Source organism: Doryrhamphus excisus, linkage group LG9, assembly GCF_037039965.1.
Source record: "Doryrhamphus excisus strain RoL-2023G ecotype Guam linkage group LG9, RoL_Dexc_Guam_v1.1, whole genome shotgun sequence".
NCBI classification, from domain to species: domain Eukaryota; kingdom Metazoa; phylum Chordata; class Actinopteri; order Syngnathiformes; family Syngnathidae; genus Doryrhamphus; species Doryrhamphus excisus.
The window spans coordinates 21,553,076-21,572,704 of NC_136365.1; the positions used below are offsets into that span (position 1 = coordinate 21,553,076).

Consider the following 19,629-nt stretch of genomic DNA (forward strand, 5'->3'; position numbering starts at 1 on the left):
AACTGTACATGATCCACACTAGTCAATAAAGTCAGTAAATGATTTTCATACTCACTCAGAAGTTCGGAAAAGAATTGTTAGAACATCAACAATGTTAGCCTTACTGGAGAACACTAAAGATACACTGTGGGAAACATTTCGCCGTCGTCATCATCATTATTATTATTAGAAGTATTATTTTGAAAAGACATTTATTTGCAGCCTTTAATTTGATATTGGCTGGCAGGTCGCAAAGGGCATGTGTGCGCGCGAAGCATGTGCTACGTCACGCCGGTGTGTGTGACGTCACCCTTTGACTGACCCGTTCACACGGGCACGAGCCATGTGACGTCACAGAACGCGTCTTCTTTGTTGGACTGCACATGCATGTGTGATGATCGTCAGAGAAGCGAACTTTTTGCTGGTGATAATATTGATATTATCAATGATTATATAATAATATAAATGGATAGATTGATATATATCGTAATTCACAGATATATTACGAAGTGAAACGAAGTGAACCCTAACCCTAACCACTCTTGTTCGTGTTGAAAAAAACAAATTACACTATAGTACACAAATATCCATGCAGTATTCTTATTGTGTACGCACAATATTACGCACGGTCCAGATATTAGCCAATGTTGAATGAGGAATACACATTGAAATATTGTTATGACCATCACTTACATGACCCTGTCCTACCAAACCAAAGCCATTATCTGAACGCCACCAAGAAAAGAGTCTGTTTATTTTGAAAACCATGACCGGATATAGTTTTTTCTGTAGCTTCCGCCCCATGGCATCAACATGGCGGCGCCCATGACTAGGATACTCTCAGCATTTCAGCGAGCGACATGGAGCAGTTTAAAGGTATGCGTACTTTTTGTCACTGATGTGAAACAATTGAGGAAACGGACATTATTTCAGTACGTGGATAATAAAAAAAGTATAATATCTCACAAAGATACCGTGGCTAGCATTAGCTTGCAATAATACAACCAGTTGGAGGACAACGGTCTGCTGATGAATTGTTTATAATTTGGTTATAATTACCTAATAGTTATAATTTAAAAAACAAATAATGAGTGCTAAGGACATGTGTATGTAATTGTGCTGGCGCCAAACCTTTATACAGTGGAACCTATATAACTGTTAGCGTCTCAATCCATTCCAGAAGGTCCGACTCTAGACCGAATGAACGCTAACCGAACACTAACCGAAACACGTTGTACAGTTTTACAGTTATAGTTTTACACGCAGAAAACAATTGTAATGCATAAATACAAATAGATGATGAATGAAAGGTCTACATGAACATTTAAGGTTACTTTTACCTTCATTGATTTCTACAAAATCATCATCACATTGTAATGCCAGTGTTTGTGAAGATTTAGTCACCAATGCAATTCTAATTATAAGTTTTTTTTATATTTCCGACCCTTTTTTAATGAGTTGTGGACTAATATACAGCACACGATACCCTGCACAGAAAGCTTTCTAGATTTTCCAGAATCTGCACCTATCACAGCGGTATTTCCTTGGATTTTCAAAACTGTCTGTTTTAATTTACGGCCCTCCTCTGGACACGCCCACTCTGCCGTGATTGGTCACACTTCCAAGCGCTCCAAGCGAGGACTTCCTGACTTGCGTCCTCTGCTAAACTGAACCAACCCAAGTAGCTTCCATAGATTTTTCCTAACTTTCGCCGCTGTATCAGCATGTTTAGTTCCAGAGGAGGGGGGGGGGTCACCGGAAAACATTGATTCACTTCTTCTTTCTCTCGTCAGGCTGTCGAACCCTCAGCGGGTGTGCGGCAGCACCCGGTGCCACTTCTTGTGCCCGTGAGGACCAAGAAGCGTTACTTCATCCCTCCAGCTGTGGGCCTGAAGAGCAAGAGGGACATGAACCCAGAGGCCAAGGCCCGAGCGGCCGGCGTTGTGCTCCGACAGGAATACATAGAGCGGCCCATCAACATCTACTGCACCGGTACTGTGGACCCCAAACGCATCACAAATGTTTGCACCAGACGTCAGATTTGATCATGTCTTCCTGGTTATTAGCGGGAATCTTTGACCCCTACATCCCTCCAGAGGGAGACGCTCGTTTGTCGTCATTGTCGAAAGAAGGCTTAAAGCAGCGCACCGAGCAGATACGACAGAGCGCCTCCTCGCAGCTGGCGTAAGATGTTCTCCACAGCCTTGTCTGATTCTTCTTGGGGCCAACAAGGCAACTCAAAGAGTTTGCTGTTTTGTCATCTTCACAGGATTCGTAAGATAAAAGAGTTTGATTCTGAGTTTTCCACAAAGGGTTTCGCTGAGCGAGCTCAAGAACTCTTCATCGAGGCCCACAACGCGCTGTGCACGTAAGACGTGGAGCGTAAAGTTCTCACACAAGCTGCTCCGATGAACATCTTCTGGCTGTTTTTTTTTCAGGTTCAACAAAGAGAAACTTCACTCGCTGGTGACAGAGCGATGTTACCCCGTAAGTTCCCCTCAACTCCCCGTCGGCACTTTTTTTTCAATGCAGCTCCCATCACGCGTACGTCTGCCGCACAGGAAATGACCAGGGGGAACCGCTACAAGACCCTCCAATGGCGTTTTGTGGAGTCGCTGGAGGCCCCCAAGGTGGTCCACGCCCGCTGCCCTGACATGGTCACCAAGGGCAACTTGTACGGCCAGGTGACGGTGCGCATGCACTCCAGACAGGTGAGATGCAGCCAATCACATCGTCCTGTGTCAATCAATCCATTTATTAATTTATCGTGTCATTTATTTATTTATTTATTTATTATCGTGAGACTGAAATCTCATCCTGTTTTTATCTCGCTAAATCTTGCGACACACCCAGTAAATAATGACGGACATGTTTATCCAGCACAGTGGAGGAGTGGTTAATTGCACATGTATTTACCATAAGTGTTATTGGTTCCACAACTCCATGGGCCTTTGGAAAATGGTAATTATTAACCCTCCTCTTGTGTTAAGGTCGGTACCAACTCGTTTTGCATTTCAATGCATAAAAATAATTTTTTGCATTAAGGCTTTTTGATTTTGTCAGGAAACTCTATTTCAACAAAATGAAACCAAAAATGGTCTGGTTGAAATTATGACCACTGTATTGTTAGGGTCAGTTTAGACCCGGTTATAATAATAATAATATGACTATAAAGCAATATTTTGAGCCACAACTGAAATCATAAGTGTACAATTAGCCAACACAATGACAACCAGCTCCTCTTCTCATCATGGAAGCTTCAGGGGATTCTCATTTTGACCGCTTTTCCAGTGTACATGTGACGTGAATTCACTCATTTGATTGGCTGATTTCACATTTACAATTTGGATCATGGAAAGAACGGCAAGAAGTACAGTGAACCAAGATCTGGACCTGATTTCAGTTTATACTAAAGTTCTGTTGCTGAAAACAATCACTTTTTCTACCTTTTCTTGACATGAATATATATGGGTCAAAATTCACCCCAACACCATACATGTTTCTTTAGTGATTAATACTAAAATGAGAAAATAAATCAAACTAATTGATTTAAGAGATATGTTCAATAGCCCTCAGTAATAGCCAGGTAAGAAAAGAACCTTCAATTTATGAATAAGATTCTTTTGAGGTTCAGTTTACCATTTTTGGAAATTGAAATGGAGGGGTATAGTGACAAAAAAAAGGCCTACATGCGCACAACAAAAGTATTAAAAGCAACATTTTCACGGATGAGGAAGCCTAAGAAGGTAACCAAGACATGAGAAGCAAATTTGATGTTAACTTATTGTTTTTAGTGTATTTTATAGCTGATTTAATACACGGGTCAAAACATAAGAGATGATACCAGAAAGCTAACACAAGAGGAAGGTTAAAAAAAAAAAGAGTTCTCCAACTTTCATCACTATTATCGTTTGTGTTTTATTTATGACTGGCTACATTTCAATTGAACAGTAAAGAGTTCGTACACGTGAAATGCTTTCTTCCGGTGGAAGTGTCGGAACCGCGATGTAGCACCGTAGTTGAGGTTGAGGAACGTGTCATCCTGCAGACTCTGGCCATCTACGACCGCTTTGGAAGGCTGATGTTGGGCAGCGAGGAGCAACCAAAGGACGTCTTGGAGTACTTGGTGATTGAGCGACACCTCGTCAACCCCTACGGCCGATGGCGGCTCCACGGAAAGATCGTGCCATCCTGGGCCCCTGCCAAGGACCCCATCATTAAGGCGAGTAATGATAAATAGACCAGGGCTGTCCAAATTTTATTTATTTTATTTTTTTGCTGGAAATGTTTGCGGCATAGAATTTAGGATTTTTTCCAAGTTTGGTTTGTAAATATGGAATTTACAACGACTGTAAAGTGAAGTTTATGCGAGGCGGGGATCGACACACCCAGTATGAAACACTGCCAAGTCACATGCAGCGGTTTTTGTTAGTCTTATTTTCCACAATTGCATCCCCTCGCTGTCACATGACCAGAACCGAGGTTTGACGACAAGCCAAAAATAATATCTGAATATTCCGACGGACACAACTCGCCTCCAAAACGACTCGCAAAAGTACTTTGTCCACTTTGTCCTAAGTCTAGGTGAGCCTTGGGGAAGTGGAAGACGACGGACTTTGTCACTTTATAGCGCCACAAGTAGGCGTGATTTGTGTATTACGTGGTTTTCACGCAGTGATCCATTCCCGCCCGGATGAACCTAATCCCCGGAACGTTTCTGTGTAGACAGGACCTAAGATCAGCTGTGAACTGTTCACCCATTTTATTACTTAAAGCAGGGGTCTCAAACTCAATTTACTTGGGGGGCCACTGGAGCTCGGGTCTGGGTGAGACTGGGCCGCATCAGGTTTTCCAAAAAAAAAAAAAAACTAAACGCATTTATTAAAAACTTTGCTTTGGTTACAATTTTCTATTTTTTTTACTATAGTCACATTTATACTCTTTTTATTTACAACATATTGCGCAACTGCAGGGTCTTGAGACACATGCTAACTCGCAAACTAGAGAGCTAGCGACCTAAACGGTAGCCTTCAAGTTATTTCCTTTAAACTTAAATTGCCAAAAACGTACCACTTCCACACTGATAGGGAGGATAACTATTAACAGTTATTTAACCTTTAACGTGAACATTAATCAAACGTTATAATTTTTTCTGGGTACATGATACCATACAGCATCCATATCAAACTTAAACATTAAACTTTCATATCAAGGCGGGGGCCTCAAACTAGTGTCCTGCGGGCCACGTTTGGCCCGCGGGCCGCGTGTTTCAGACCCCTGATTTAAAGTGTCCTCTCCATTAATTTCAACCCAACTCTTTCTTTTAGACCGTAGCGATCCCGGGTCCAGACCTGAAGCCGGGAGAAGAATTCGATTCCCTCAACTATCAAGTTCCCAAAGCGGAGGCAGTGCAGTGGTCTAAATGAGCCACCAGGTGGTGCTGCTTCAAACCACAGTAGGACATGCAAAGCTTTTTTTTTTTTTTTGTCACTAAACATCAGCAGACAGGATGATGGTTGATCATTCACACGTCATGTGTACGCGTAGAGAAAATGGCGATAAACAGATGTTCACGAATGCTAATCTTTATTTCTCATGACTCTCCTGTATTGTTGCCATTGGGAAGTACAAAAATAAAATGTCCCTACTTGCCCGGCAAAATAACAATAATAATAATAATAATCTGAGCAATCTGTCATAAAAGAAACACACTCGCTGCCTTTCTTCCTACATACATTTTCTACTTTCCTTCAACAAGACAAACATTCATAAAACTCATCCAATAAAAAAAACACCTGATAAATCATTAAATGATAGCATAGGGAATTATATCATTGTACTTTTCCACAGTCATGATGCTAAAATAACATTAGCATTGAACATAACCTTTTGGACATCTTATATTTATGTATAATTATGAAATGATGTCCTTCCCACCATAATCTCCATTGGCTGCATTGCTTTAAATATATTCTCATTTAGTTGACTTGGAAAAACAGCGCCATCGCATGGGCTACATTTGCTATTGCAAGCACTATGCCTTGGCACCGCTTCAGCTTGGTAATGAAAGGAAGGAACAGGAAGTGAAACGGGACTCCATCAAAGTGTGCACCGCCCTTCCAAACGTCAGGGGTGGTCAAAGGTCAGGAGGGAATATGAGTGCCTCTGCGGCACATTCCGCATCGTCATCCTCATCCTCCTCGGGAATGTTCTCAGGTTCCCACGTGAAAACGTCCGAGTTGTTGTCTGTGAACGATCCGGAGCTGCTTCTTACCATCTCCCAGGGACACAAGGCGTCACGGCGACCTAGCGCCAAGCCGGCCTTAGTACCGTCGTCCTGCTCGTCGCTGAGAAGACCCTGATCCCCCGGGACCTCGTCGGGGTTGCTTGGGAGGTGCGGATCCTGGATCACACCAGGACAAACTTGGGTTCCAGAGCCATCTTGGTCTTTGACACTTCCTGTTCTTTCTTCTGTCTCCCATGGACAGACATCCGGACGTACGCTTTCTTGTTTATTCAGGACTGCTGAGTCCTCAGTCTCCCATGGACATACGTTGGTCCGAGGGTTTTCTTTGTCCGAGGAACAAACATCCGCTTTAGAACTGTCCCGCTCATCTGTCTCCCAGGGACAAACATCTCCTCTTGTGCCATCTTGCTTCTTTGTGTCTTCACATATATTCTCTCTAGAACTGTTACCCTTCTCCAAAACCTCCACTTCCCAAGGGCAAACGTCTGTTCTGGAACTGGACTGCTTTGTAAGTACTTTTGGTCCTTCAGTCTCCCAGGGACAAACGCTTTCTCGAGAACTGTCCTGCTTTTTCAAAACCTTTGGTTCGTCCGTCTCCCAGGGACAAACATCAGCTCTTGAACTGTCCTGTTTTGTAAGTACTTTTGGTCCTTCGGTCTCCCAGGGACAAACACTTTCTCGAGAACTGTCCTGCTTTTTCAAAACCTTTGGTTCTTCCGTCTCCCAGGGACAAACATCAGCTCTTGAACTGTCCTGTTTTGTCAGTACTTTTGGTCCTTCGGTCTCCCAGGGACAAACACTTTCTCGAGAACTGTCCTGCTTTTTCAAAACCTTTGGTTCTTCCGTCTCCCAGGGACAAACATCGGATCTGACGCTGTCCTGCTTTTGCTGAATTTTCTGTGCCGCTGCTCCCTGCTGCTGTACTTTTTCCGATGCTTCTGTTTTGACTTCCGTTGCGTCCTCTGTCTCCCATGGACAGATATTTACTCGAGAAGTATCTTGTCTCACGTGATTTTTCGACATTAGGTCTGTTTTTGCCGATATTGACTGTTCGTTGTCCCAGGGACACACGTTGACGCTGAGATTGGCGGTATTCCGTTGGAATGATGCAGCGTCTGAACATAAGACGCCTTTTGGGTCATTTAGTTTGTCCTGTTGTCCGCTGTCCCAGGGACAGACGTCCGCCTTGATGATCATTTGTGAAGGTGAGATTCTAGTTGTTGGTTCTACTTCCAAAGGACCGCCGTCCTCCATAATTTGGGGAGGATCTGGGAAATCCCATGGACAACTTTCTTCTGTCTTGGTTATTTTTCTTTCCATAAGCCGGACAGGAGATTTAGCGGGGTTGGGTTGTCTCTGACCGGACATAGTCGGGAATACCGCGGCTTTCATTGCTACTTGTCTCGAGGGCACCTTGAGGGATCCTTTGGTCTGGATGGGATTGAGGTTCTCATACACAACTTCAGCGTTTTCCTGAACATCCCAAGGACAGACATCGGCGTACTCGCTGTCTTGTTTTATTATCGGTAGCGGTGTTCCTGTGGGTGTCTCCCACGGACAGATATCTGCGGAACGTTTCAGAGACAGTTGTGTCTTTGAGGGGACGGCATGAGAACTCGACGGAACATCCTGGGACTCCCAAGGACACACGTCTGAACGACCGCTTTCTTGTCTTTTGACGATATCCTGCTGGTGAGACTCCCACGGACACACAGCGGATGCCGGTGTCTCCCACGGACAGATGTCTGATTTCATGCTTTGCTGCTGCTTGGAGGTCTCGCCTTTCTGTGGAGCAGCGGTTCCTTCCCATGGACAAATATCCGCATGAGACACATTCCGAAATGAAAGTCTTTTGCTTCCTCTTCGGTGAGTGGAAGGCGTCCTGGAGCTGCTTGAAGTCTCCCAGGAGCTTATGCTGCTTCGTTTACTGCTCTGCCTGGACAGAAGGACATTTTCATATGTTCCGTCTCTTTGAAGATCATCCGCATCTCCAGGATAGATGGCGGACTTGACAATGACCAGCCTTCTTGGACTCCTGTCAGAAGAATCCCCAGAGGACAGTCGGATGGCGTTCTGCTTGACTAGGCAAGGTTTTCCATCTGCGGTGGTCATGCTTCTTCTTTGTAAGTTGCTTGGATGTCTACTGGATGTTCCTGACCTGGATGTTGAGGAGACACTTTCTTGACTTTTCTGTGAGACGGAATCTTCTGTATTTAAAGGTTGATCTTTACTGGACCTGCTTGCTGCTTCCACCGAGGTCAGGAAGGATTTGACCGACAGCCACTTGGTGGTGGTGTTTCGGAACGAAAATACTCGCTGATCTTTATTGACTTTGGGTCTTGGAGACCCCGGTGCGCTTGCAGACACCGGAGACTGTGGTTTTGGGGACTCGGATTCTGCCTTGTCTTGTGGGAGATTGTTCTCCAACGGCAGTAGATGGTCCCAGGGACATACGAGAGCGACTGGCGAGGTGGGACTCTGCGTTTCTTCATCCTGAGATTGGGCGTAGGTGACGTGCTTGTGGCTTTTGTCTCCGGATTGTCCTTGCTCCACTTCCCAAGGACAAACCTCCGCTTTGTCGAAAGACTCGGACTGTAGCGCGCTCCTGGTCTGCTCGCTAATAGAGAGGCTCTGCCGGGACGTGGACCCGTTAGCCATGGTCATGTTCTCCACAGAATGATTGGTAGTCGACGTTAGACTCCAGGACTTGTGAAGCCTGGTGTGGTCTGGGTGCAACAGGTTGGTGTCGATTGTCAAATTTTGCGCACTGACCGATTTGCAGACTGCTGGATGGATGTCTAAGGAATCTGTCTCGGATCTCTGAGAGCATCTTTTCACAGCGTTGATCTTCAGCGTGGACGAGTCCCGCGAGAAGGAGCCCCCGTCTCGGACATAGTAGTGATCACTTCGGGACTTATACGGAGACGGGGTTGGCGACTTGATTGAACTTCTGATGCTTAAGTTGTCCGCCGCCTTCCGGAATGACCCAGAGTGATTCCCGCTTCGGAAGGATCCGTCTCTGTCCTCGCGACTGCACTGTCGGCTCACCGCGATTCTTTTGATGATGGATCGTCCCAAAGTGCATCGAGAACTTCTCTTCTTTGGTAGATGAGGATTATTTGCGCTCATCTTCTTGGCTTTGTTGACTTCCAACTGGGAATATAATCTCTTCAGTTCATCCTGGTCACATGAGAACATGGAACATCAGAAGGTAAGACACAACATCTTGGTGGAGAACGGTTTTGCATGATGACAGTGATAGATTTCCATTTCAAAACTATATTTTTGGTCGGAGGGAACAACAGAGTTTACCCGGAAGTCATCAGGATCCACACTGCGCTCGCTCCAAGCGGACCGGAAACTGCTGTTGAGGTACGACCGCCGCAGATCCACCTCGTCTTCGTACACCTCAGCGGCGATTTCCTCCCTGCCGGGTTTGCTCATGTACAGAAACTGCAACACACAACCGGAACGTCGTTGTGTTGATTGTGACGCCGCAGGATCAACGCACACAAGAAGACTACCACGTTTACCTTTGGGATGAAGAGTAGCGCCAGCGTCACGGTGATGGTCACGTGGGTGTGGGCGAAGGAGAGGAGCAGCATCCAGTCGGGATGCAGAGAAGGAAACGTAAACCTGAGGGACGGCACAACAACGACATTCCACCTGAGTTCCAGAGGGTTTTTCCTGTTGGGACCAGGGTTGGACTGGCAATTGGGACCACCAGGATATTATTAGTGGTAATTACGCTCATGGTAATTAAGTGGTAACTAAATCCCCCATGCTAGTCCAGGAACATGCCAAATTTTTGTCCCCCGTTCAAATCAAATCAACTTTATTTGTAGAGCACTTTTCCTGCAGAGACATGCAACACAAAGTGATTTACAGAATTAAAAACAATTGCCACAATTAAAAAGAAAAACACGGCGGCACGGCAGTCTAGTGGTTAGCGCGCAGACCTCACAGCTAGGAGACCAGGGTTCAATTCCACCGTCGGTTTGCATGTTCTCCCCGTGCATGCGTGGGTTTTCTCCGGGTACTCCGGTTTCCTCCCACATTACAAAAACATGCTAGGTTAATTAGCCACTCCATAGGTATGAATGTGAGTGTGAATGGTTGTTTGTCTATATGTGCCCTGTGATTGGCTGGCCACCAGAAGACAGCTGGGATAGGCTCCAGCACCCCCTCCCCGTGACTCTCATAAGGATGAGCGGTAGAAAATGAATGAATGTGTGCGGGCGTGCCTCGGAATTACTACGCTGGTCGGGTACCTGAACGTGTCACGGTAGCTGTTAGCTTCGGGAGTTGATGCTATGTAAAGCCGTGTGCGTCTATAAACGTGAGTAACGTTTATTCTCACTTATTTATCGTTAGACGCCGCCGATCTATATCCCTGTTGTATCGTGTTTTTCACACCAATGGGGGCCCAACCGGGTTCTTACCTGCACAGGTGGAACATGGTGGAGAGAAGCAGCTCGTTGTGGATGGCGATGCCCATATAACGAGGCTCGTGGAAGGCAGACGGCACCGGCCGGACAGCGGTCCACAGGGAGCTCCCCCAGCACAGGAACAGGAGCTCGGCTGCGGTACCACAGTCCCGTTAATCCTACCAAATCCTACCGCTACCTGGACACGGGGACACTTTCCTGATTATGTGTTCCAATTACTCACCCACGGCCATCATGTAGTCCCAGCGGTCCAGGTAGCACAGGTTGAAGTCCTGGCCCTCAGACGTGCTGCCTGTCACAAACACCGGAATGTTCCGGTCGCGGTTTTGCAGGACCCCCACCGTCCAGGCACACAGGAACCAGCTGACGGTCATCAGCATCATTCCCAGGATCCTCAGCAGGTGGAGGCTGGACATGTACGGGACTCTCTGGGCCGTGCGGGACAGGAACACCTTAAGGACCCTGCAAAAGAGGTTTAAGGCCGACCTTAAAGTTGTACAAGCGAGTACCTCCACACATCATCATCTCACCTGTACATCTTCAGAGTGAGCGTGCCGTAGACGATGGAAAAACCCAACATCCGAACCCAGCGCAGCAGGATGCACCTGAACGTGCTGGGCCTGAAGTACAGGATGAAGACCTGCAGAGGCCCACAAGGGGGGGACTTTTAGTGACATGTAGACTGGCAGACTGGCCCGTATCTTTACAGTAATAGGAGTGTAAAGGTGACTATAGGGGTGTTATTTCATGTCTACAGAGCTCTATTTCAATATGTTCCATTTATTAATATTGAATCCTACTTTATTAAATCCTAAAATCACTGATCACGGTCGGGTCTGCAACCGATTAACCGCGACTGGTGGCCAGCCAATCACAGGGCACATATAGACAAACAACCATTCACACTCACATTCATACCTATGGACAATTTGGAGTGGCTAATTAACCTAGCATGTTTTCGGAATGTGGGAGGAAACCGGAGTACCCGGAGAAAACCCACGCATGCAAACTCCACACAGAGATGGCCGAGGGTGGAATTGAACTCGGGTCTCCTAGCTGTGAGGTCTGCGCACGAACCACTCGACCACTGTGCAGCCCCTTTGCATTGACATTATACGCTAAATAAAAGTAATTAACAATAATAATGATTCATATAAAATCATATTATTTGTGGGATTTACCCACTTAGTTGAATATTCCGACCACAGGAACGGGTTTTAAATTCTCCATGTTGACTTGAACCAGCAACCTAACAGACCGTTTGCTTTCAAAAGGGAAACAAGATGTCTGACAGCAGTTGTGCCTTCTAGTGAGCGGACCTCCGTAATCCAGGAATTAGCGCTCATTCCGCCGTCAGCCACTCGGGATGAGAGCATCAGCTAAAAGGTCAAAGTGTGAGTGCGGCCGCACATCATTGTGTCCGTAAAGCAGCTCAGAGCGAAACGCACGCAGACAACGTGCACTAAAGATGGCAGCTTTTAATCAGCGCAAATGGGCGCCCCCCCCCCCCCCCCCACGTGCATTACAGCAAGAAGCTCCCAAAACTTTAGCATACGCTACAAAGTGCACAGGCTAAATGTTCCGTGTTGTACTAGCTAGCTAAACAACTACAAATCAGCCTTTGAACGCACCAACAAATTCAAAGATTGATTATGTCGCAAGAACAAAACCACGTTATGCTTCTCCGCTAGCACCGCCCCTTCAGGCATTATGCTATAATCCTCATGGCGCCGTGCGCTGAGCCGTAAACTTCTAATCTGACCGCCGTGCACAGCCACGGATGCGTGAAAAGGAATCTGATTGGAGCCACTTCATTAGGAACGCTATCTTATGAGATCCGGCCATTCCAGTCTACTAGTAGACTAGTAGACACCGCCAGCAAGGACAAAACTCACCACGTGTTCAATTCCAGCCCTGGTCATCACACTCATGCACACGACAAAGTGTTTTCCATCTGCTGAGTCACTGCCCTCACAGGCCCCGATGCCTGCAGACTGTGACAGCCGGTGGAAAATACATTCCAATTCACAAATTAGAATGGCTTCTCCTCCTTTAGCCATGTGACCGCCATCTATCTATCTTTCTTTGTGGAAAGATGGATAGATCTCCTTCTGAGATGAACTCTTACAGGGAAGTAGAGGAGCAGCGATCCAAACAAGATGATCTCCAGCAGCAGGAGTCCAGACGCCCGGATCCTCTGAGGTGGGGAGTGACAAAGACGCCATCGTGTTAACATATTAGCTTATAAAAAAAAGCTTTCATGGAAAAGGTCACCGGCGTTCCGACCCACCCTGCTCCGTCGATGGCGGTAAGCCACCAGCATGCTGATGAAGATGAGCGCCATGAAGGTCCCCTGAACAGCCAGCACGCCAGCCCTCAGCGGCCAGTCCTCCTGCACCCAGCACGGGGCGCCATCTTGGCACCTGCGGCAACCCGGCCAGCATGGCAGGCAGGTGGGCATGGACGGGTAACACCGACTGCTCGTGTTCTCGCCACCGCCGCCGCCACCATCTGCATCATCATGAACAGTCAGACTCATGTCATAAACTTGTTTGTTTCCTGCTGCCATCAACGTGACAAAGACCATATTTGGTGTTGCTATGGTTACCTGTGTCCTGATTGGCTGCCTCAGGGTTGTAGTATCCTTCTTTACAGCGACAACAGTACTGACCCAGCCTGAAGCCCCGCCCCGGGATGGGCACGCACTGCGAGAAGGAAGTAAGTATTTCAGGCTGCACGGGGACAAGTGGTTAGCGTGTAGGCCTCACAGCTAGGAAACCCGAGTTCAATTCCACCCTCGGCCATCTCTGTGTGGAGTTTGCATGTTCTCCCCGTGCATTTCTCCGGGTACTCCGGTTTCCTCATTCCACATTCCAAAAACATGCAATGTTAATTAATTAGCGACTCCAAATTGTCCATCGGTATGAATGTGAGTGTGAATGGTTGTTTGTCTTTATGTGCCCTGTGATTGGCTGGCCATCAGAAGACAGCTGGGATAGGCTCCAGCACCTCCCGTGACTCTCACGAGGAAGGGCGGTAGAAAATGAATGAATGTGTGCGGGCGTGTCTCGGAATTACTACGCTGGTCGGGTACCTGAACGTGTCACGGTAGCTGTTAGCTTCGGGAGTTGATGTCACGGTAACTGTTTAGCTCCGGACGTTGATGCTATTTAAAGCCGTGTGCGTCTATAAACGTGAGTAACGTTTATTCCCACTTATTTAACGTAAGACGCCGCCGATATATATCCCTGTTGTATCGTGTTTTGCACCTTTACTCGCTAACCTTGCTAACTGCCTGTTAGTTAGCCTCGTTAGCATCGCTACTGTGTTGCGGTTCAGTTGTGAACATATCGCTAACTCGTGTATATTGTATATTGGGCTTTGTGCTTGGTTCCATTGTAGTCTTATATCTTACTTATAGAGTTTATAAGTTTGTGCTCACTAGTATTGTTTTGTGTGCTTGTTCCCACACAGAAACCACACACACGTACATATACATGGCCCCATGCGCGCGCACCCACCTACCTGTGATGTGACACGTGATCTAAAATAAATAAAGCAGTATGTACACGGTACATACTGTACACAGTATCGAATGGTTCTGTTTTTAAATATACTGTTTTTGTATCATAACCAGTATACAACCCTAGAACTCTTAAACTACCCCGAGTACATTAGTATAGTACATCAGTTAGTATTTTTGTGCATATTTTCACCCCAAAATAATGGGGGAAGGTTCATTTTCATTACTTCTGTGTTTAACAGCTGCTTGTGTAAATGTTAGCATCAATAACTCCCCCCTCTTCTCAGTGTCCAAATGCTGCAAAACACAAACACCATTTTACACATGCAACAGGAAAATGCAAAAATACTGCACTGGCATAAATACTACAAGATCAAAAACAAACGCAAAAGACTTAAGAGGTAATACTTTGCAATATAATAGACTGACTAAAAAAAACAAAAAAAACCTTAAACTGTATTATGGAAAGCAGGAAGTGAACAAAGTAACAGTTAGTGATTGTAAAAGTACCAGATGGAGGGGTAGGATTTAATAAGCTTTGCTTCTTCCTACTCCTTTTGGACATGTGGAACTGGGAACTGATTATGGGATGCATGTTCAAATGAAATTAAACCATTACCATTACCATTACTAATTAAGTGTTTTGGATCAATTCTGTGTCTGGATGTTGCTGTGCGTTTGTCCCTGTCAACATATCATGCACACACACACATACTGTATGACGCGTGATGATATAACACACACATACACACACACATACACACATATAACAGTAGGACCGCCTAAAACAACAGATGGCCGCCTCTAAACTACAGCGCGTTCTTCTGACGATACCTGAATAAAAAAACAAAGGTTAGAAAGGAGGTCGTGTTTCTCTGACACAGTTTCACTTTAGCCAGTTGGCCGACCACACACACACACACACACAAACACACACACACATGTATTAGTTGTGCCTTAATCTAAGTTAAAAGCTAAATGGACACATAAAACCACCACTGAGTCTTTTATCCTTTTTCTGGAGAAATCTCATCCATCACCACACAAACACACACACACACACACACACACAACCCCGTATATCCTGTAACCCCGCCCCCTCAGATGCGGCGAGGTCTAATGGCACAGCCTGAACATTAATGTGATATGGATTATAGATAACTTAATGCTCAGTGCAGTTATGTTCATGCTTGTGTATGCCAACAACACACGGCTGGATGTGATCGTGTATCTCGGCAAAACGGGATGGCCAAACTTTTTCCACCGAAGGATGCATCCTCAAAAAAAAAAAAGCCACTAACTGTGGCGGGAAAATTCTATTAGTACACCCCTCTCCCTGTATGCACACTCTATAATGCTACATAGACAATTGCTTTTGCTCCATGACTCCCCTTCTGTCTTCCACACCACTAAGTAACGTTGGAAAGACGTAGGGATTCAGAAAGTTTGTCGGCTAGTCCAGCTGCATACTGGCCCACAATCCAGTTCGAAAAGCCATAACAGATTAAAATGTATTTTTTGCTGGTCTGGAATCAGGAACTCCAACCACTTGTACCCGAAGGTGGCGTCTCTAGGAATTGTAAAGAAATGTGGCTTTCCCGTACGAGCCGTTGCTAACCACGTTATCTGGCTTACAGCCCTGCCCATATAAGGAAGTCTGCTTCTCTGTGACATCACAAAGGGGTAGTTTTACCACGCCTTCTGAAACCCAGCGTTCAGAACAATCCAAAACTTCTTTCAAGGCTCACTTCCAAATGTGCAAATCTTATTATCTGAAACTTTAGCATGGTTTAACACGATAATATAACATTCTAACGACATGTATTGGTCAGAAAAGTGGAAAAAAGCATAATAGGTCCCCTTTAAAGGGGATCATCTGCTGATCAAAAGCAAAAAAAGTATGACAGGGAAAGAGTTCCTGACCCAGAACAGTCTCTCCTCGCCTTGCACCCGCTAAGCCAGGTAGGACGGGACAAAGGGTGCCCGCTGGATTTGGCGGATATTTAGGCCTTTTCTTCTTCTGCATGTGTTTGGGACCTCCACCAGGGAGGGGAGGAGCGGGGGGGAGTGTGTCAACGGGCCGGATTAGCACCGTAATCCATCAGATCATCTACAGGCCGCTGCATAGCGCCACCATTTTTAAATAGACAATGAGGTGACAGGTGGGCTCCGAGGGGGAGGGGGCGGGGGCAGACTGAAAGTGTGAATGAATGGGGCGAACACACACACACACACACACACAATGATGGCGGGAAGTTTTTGATGATGTAAGAAGAATGGTGCTTATTTCACCATAGCGCCATCGGCTGGACATATCCAGTCCCTGCCCCCTTTTGGCCTAATGCAAGCTGACGTTCCCAGCCAAAACAAATAATGACATCTACTCGGTCTTCTCTTCCCTCATCCCATGTGACACGTTGTGTAGTGTGTGTTGTTGTGGCTGATTGTCCACATCCATATCAACGTTTCCTTTCCCTTCCACGCCGTGTTTACCTCCATGCTGGTGCGGTTGCACTGGTGTGTGTCGGCAAACCAGCCGTCTCCTGTGACGCACTGATCCAAGTCCACATCCTGGATGTCCACGTCAACACGGATCACGCCTCTACACATGAACACACAAACATGTCACTTTTTCACACACTTTGTGTTACTCACGGGTCAACAAAGAGCAAAACAGGAAGAATAACCAATAAGATAAATAGTTGACACACCAGATCGGGGGTGGGCAAACTTACTCACTCTGGGGCCACATTGGGTTAAACAATTTGGGGGGGGCATGAAGCAGAATGACTTGATCACGGTGCAACAAAATGAAAACTAAGCGCTAAACATAACATATAAGCTAACACTATTATTGCTGGGTAGTCCGTCTGCACCAACAATATGAACTATGAATAATAACAACATTGGATATCAAGAGTATGTCAAAGCTACCCAGCATGCCTTGCGGCAGGGATATAGGGTGTTTTTTTTGGCACGGGTATTGCACGTGGATATTTGTGTGGCACTAGATGGACAAAAGTATTGGGACACATCCGGTAATCAATGAATACATAAATGAGAGATCGGACTTGAGTTGTCCCTGAATCTTCGTTCTTCAGCTTAGCAAAACACTCAATTGTATGCTTCCAACTTTATGGGAACACTTTGGGGAAGACCCTGTCCGGTTCCCAGTGTACGCAGCAAGGTCCATAAAGGCATGCTAGGAGGAGTTTGGTGTGGAAGAACCACAACCCTGCAAAAGTCCACCTATGGACTTCAAGCTGATTAAAACACCACATTGCCCTCACTTTTCACTTCCTGTAGCTGTCCCAAAATTTTTGATGTGTTAGAAGTCCATGTGTGTGTGACATCATCAACGTGTGCGTCTGCTGTACCTGAATTCAGGTGTCAGGTCTGGCTTGAGTCCGTAGAAGGACGTGGACAAGGTGAGCATCCACCTTGGCACAAAGCGGCCATCTTGACAGTCCAGGTAGGGGGCGCTGGCCCAGCGGACCCCGCTGCTGTTGGTCACGTAGCTGTCGCCCCGCCCCCACTTGGGCGTGTCCAAGGTGCTGAGGTCATTGAGGAGGACCCTCTTGGACAAGGCGGGCTGAAGCGGATTGGACTCCGGGAACTTGAAGTGGCGGAACCAGCTGTCGTCAGGGGCTGGGGGCGGCGGGTGCAGGCGTTCCCAAGTCTTGGATAAGTCCTGCAGCACGATGGCCTGCATCTTGCCCGCCAGGCCACGACTGGCCCGGAGCACCAGCTGCGGCGCCGGGCTGGAGGGGTCGCTGTCGAAGGTGAGCAAGGACCGCCGGATGAGTCCGTCTGCCTCCAGGAGGGCCCGGACCAGAGCGTGGTACCATTCCATGTCCTCCTGCACTGTACTCTCCCGCAGGTCGCTGGCCTGGAAGATCATGTTGAGAAAATTGGCCGTGTTGGCCAAAGCGTCCAGCGCCGGTCTCAGGGGGGCGCTGAAGCTGTCTGGAAGTGGTCCGGACTGACCCAGTAGGCCGTAGGCCCGCGAGCAGCGCCCCACCTCCACTGCAGAAGAATCTCCAGTGTACAAGAAGTTCTCCGCGGGGGTCCAGTCATCCTCCAGGGGAGCTTGGGAGATATTTGTGGCCCCGCTTGCAGGTTCTGTCGGGTCCGAAGGAGCAGGGGCGCTACCTGGCGGGTCTCCTGTGCTGATGTTGTTGTTGCTCACGTCCTCCATCACATCTCCTGCTGGAGTCACCTGGGCTCTGAGGAGCGAGGGCAGCAGGAAAAGCCAAACGGGGAGCATTCTGGAACTTTCTCCGGAGAGGACGTCTGCGGGGATCCTTTGTCCTCCTTCAGCAGAGTGTCACATGATGATGGAGGTTAGCAGCGAGTCCACCAGAACGGCAGCATCAGCAGGATGCTCCCCCTCGCTCAGAGTGCACCGCTCCATCACTCTCCACACGCGAGACCCCGTCTTTAAAAATGACGTCCTCCAGATGGTGCACAGAGGTCCCACTCCTTCTGAATGTTCTTCTTCTGCCTCCTCCTGCTCTGCTAACTGTTGCTCCAAAGAGCTTCCACAACCTCACTGACGCTCATCCGTCCTGCCTCCCTCTCTCCGCCTCTTTCCTCTCCCGCCTCCCTTCGCCCCGAGTCTCCCTCCAACATTCACCGTTTATGAAAGGTGATGAGAGTGGGACATCTGCTGTGTGTGTGTGTTTCAGAAATGGCGGTTAATCTCTGCAGCATTTGAGATTAATCCTCCATAAAGACTTGTTGGATGCTCTGTTACTGCTCACACACATCATTGTTACCGCAGCCTCAAGTGTGTGTGTGTGTGTGTGTGTGTGTGTGAACAGCAAAGTAACGAGGGCGTTTTGTTAAGAAAATAAAACAAGTGTGGAGTGAAGTAGACCAGCTGGGAGATGTCATGCTGGCAAGAACTCTTGTTTTGGTAACCATGGCAACTGCTTCCTTTCCTCTATTACATGCAGGAGTAAAACATTTGTGGTGTTGTGTGCAGATTGACAAGAAAATATACATTACCCCCCCCCCCCCAGCCGTGATGCATGCTGGACAAACTGGGTAAAGACGATGCCTTCATTTTGTTTGTGGTCAAAGGTGTTTGTTGTGCTAAACGAGGAGCTGACCTCACTTTCTCTTCTTTGTCCTCTTCTTCCGTCGTGATGTTGCAGCGCCCCCTTTCGGTTCTTAAACAACACTTTGTAACTAATACATACGCTTAGGCACTTCATTAATGTCTTTTGAGATTGCAAAATAAACATTTTTTTTACCCCACCAGAAACCATTGTGACTGTGACCGCGATAAGTAAGGATTTAATATTTAAAATTTCACACTTTTGTACTCAGAGCATCGAAAACTTTGACTTTCCAAATATGAATCTTACTATTATTATTATTCCTTGTTTACACCACATTGCGCAGCTCTACTGCGCAGGCTACGGAAT

General features: G+C 46.8%; 2 protein-coding genes and 1 long non-coding RNA gene across 3 annotated transcripts; 2 read left to right on the forward strand and 1 right to left on the reverse strand.

The window, feature by feature from the left end:
• The first annotated feature begins 786 nt into the window (after positions 1 to 786).
• On the forward strand, positions 787 to 5,464 carry mrpl45 (mitochondrial ribosomal protein L45). Its single transcript, XM_058082290.2, has 8 exons — positions 787 to 855; positions 1,773 to 1,971; positions 2,046 to 2,163; positions 2,249 to 2,347; positions 2,418 to 2,466; positions 2,541 to 2,690; positions 4,028 to 4,201; positions 5,307 to 5,464. The coding sequence occupies exons 1-8, from the start codon at positions 793 to 795 to the stop codon at positions 5,403 to 5,405; spliced, it is 951 nt and encodes a 316-aa protein (XP_057938273.2). The 5' UTR covers positions 787 to 792; the 3' UTR covers positions 5,406 to 5,464.
• Positions 5,055 to 18,845, reverse strand: gpr179 (G protein-coupled receptor 179). The gene is made up of 11 exons (XM_058082278.2): positions 17,575 to 18,845; positions 16,691 to 16,799; positions 13,283 to 13,379; positions 12,965 to 13,185; positions 12,803 to 12,871; positions 11,205 to 11,314; positions 10,898 to 11,136; positions 10,669 to 10,807; positions 9,760 to 9,862; positions 9,539 to 9,679; positions 5,055 to 9,406 (listed from the first exon to the last, which is right to left on the reverse strand). The coding sequence occupies exons 1-11, from the start codon at positions 18,462 to 18,464 to the stop codon at positions 6,116 to 6,118; spliced, it is 5,409 nt and encodes a 1,802-aa protein (XP_057938261.2). The 5' UTR covers positions 18,465 to 18,845; the 3' UTR covers positions 5,055 to 6,115.
• On the forward strand, positions 12,791 to 19,176 carry LOC144899837 (uncharacterized). The gene is made up of 5 exons (XR_013628165.1): positions 12,791 to 12,876; positions 12,944 to 13,123; positions 13,330 to 13,392; positions 17,585 to 17,979; positions 18,078 to 19,176. It is a non-coding gene; the product is annotated as an uncharacterized LOC144899837 (long non-coding RNA).
• The last annotated feature ends 453 nt before the right edge of the window (positions 19,177 to 19,629 follow it).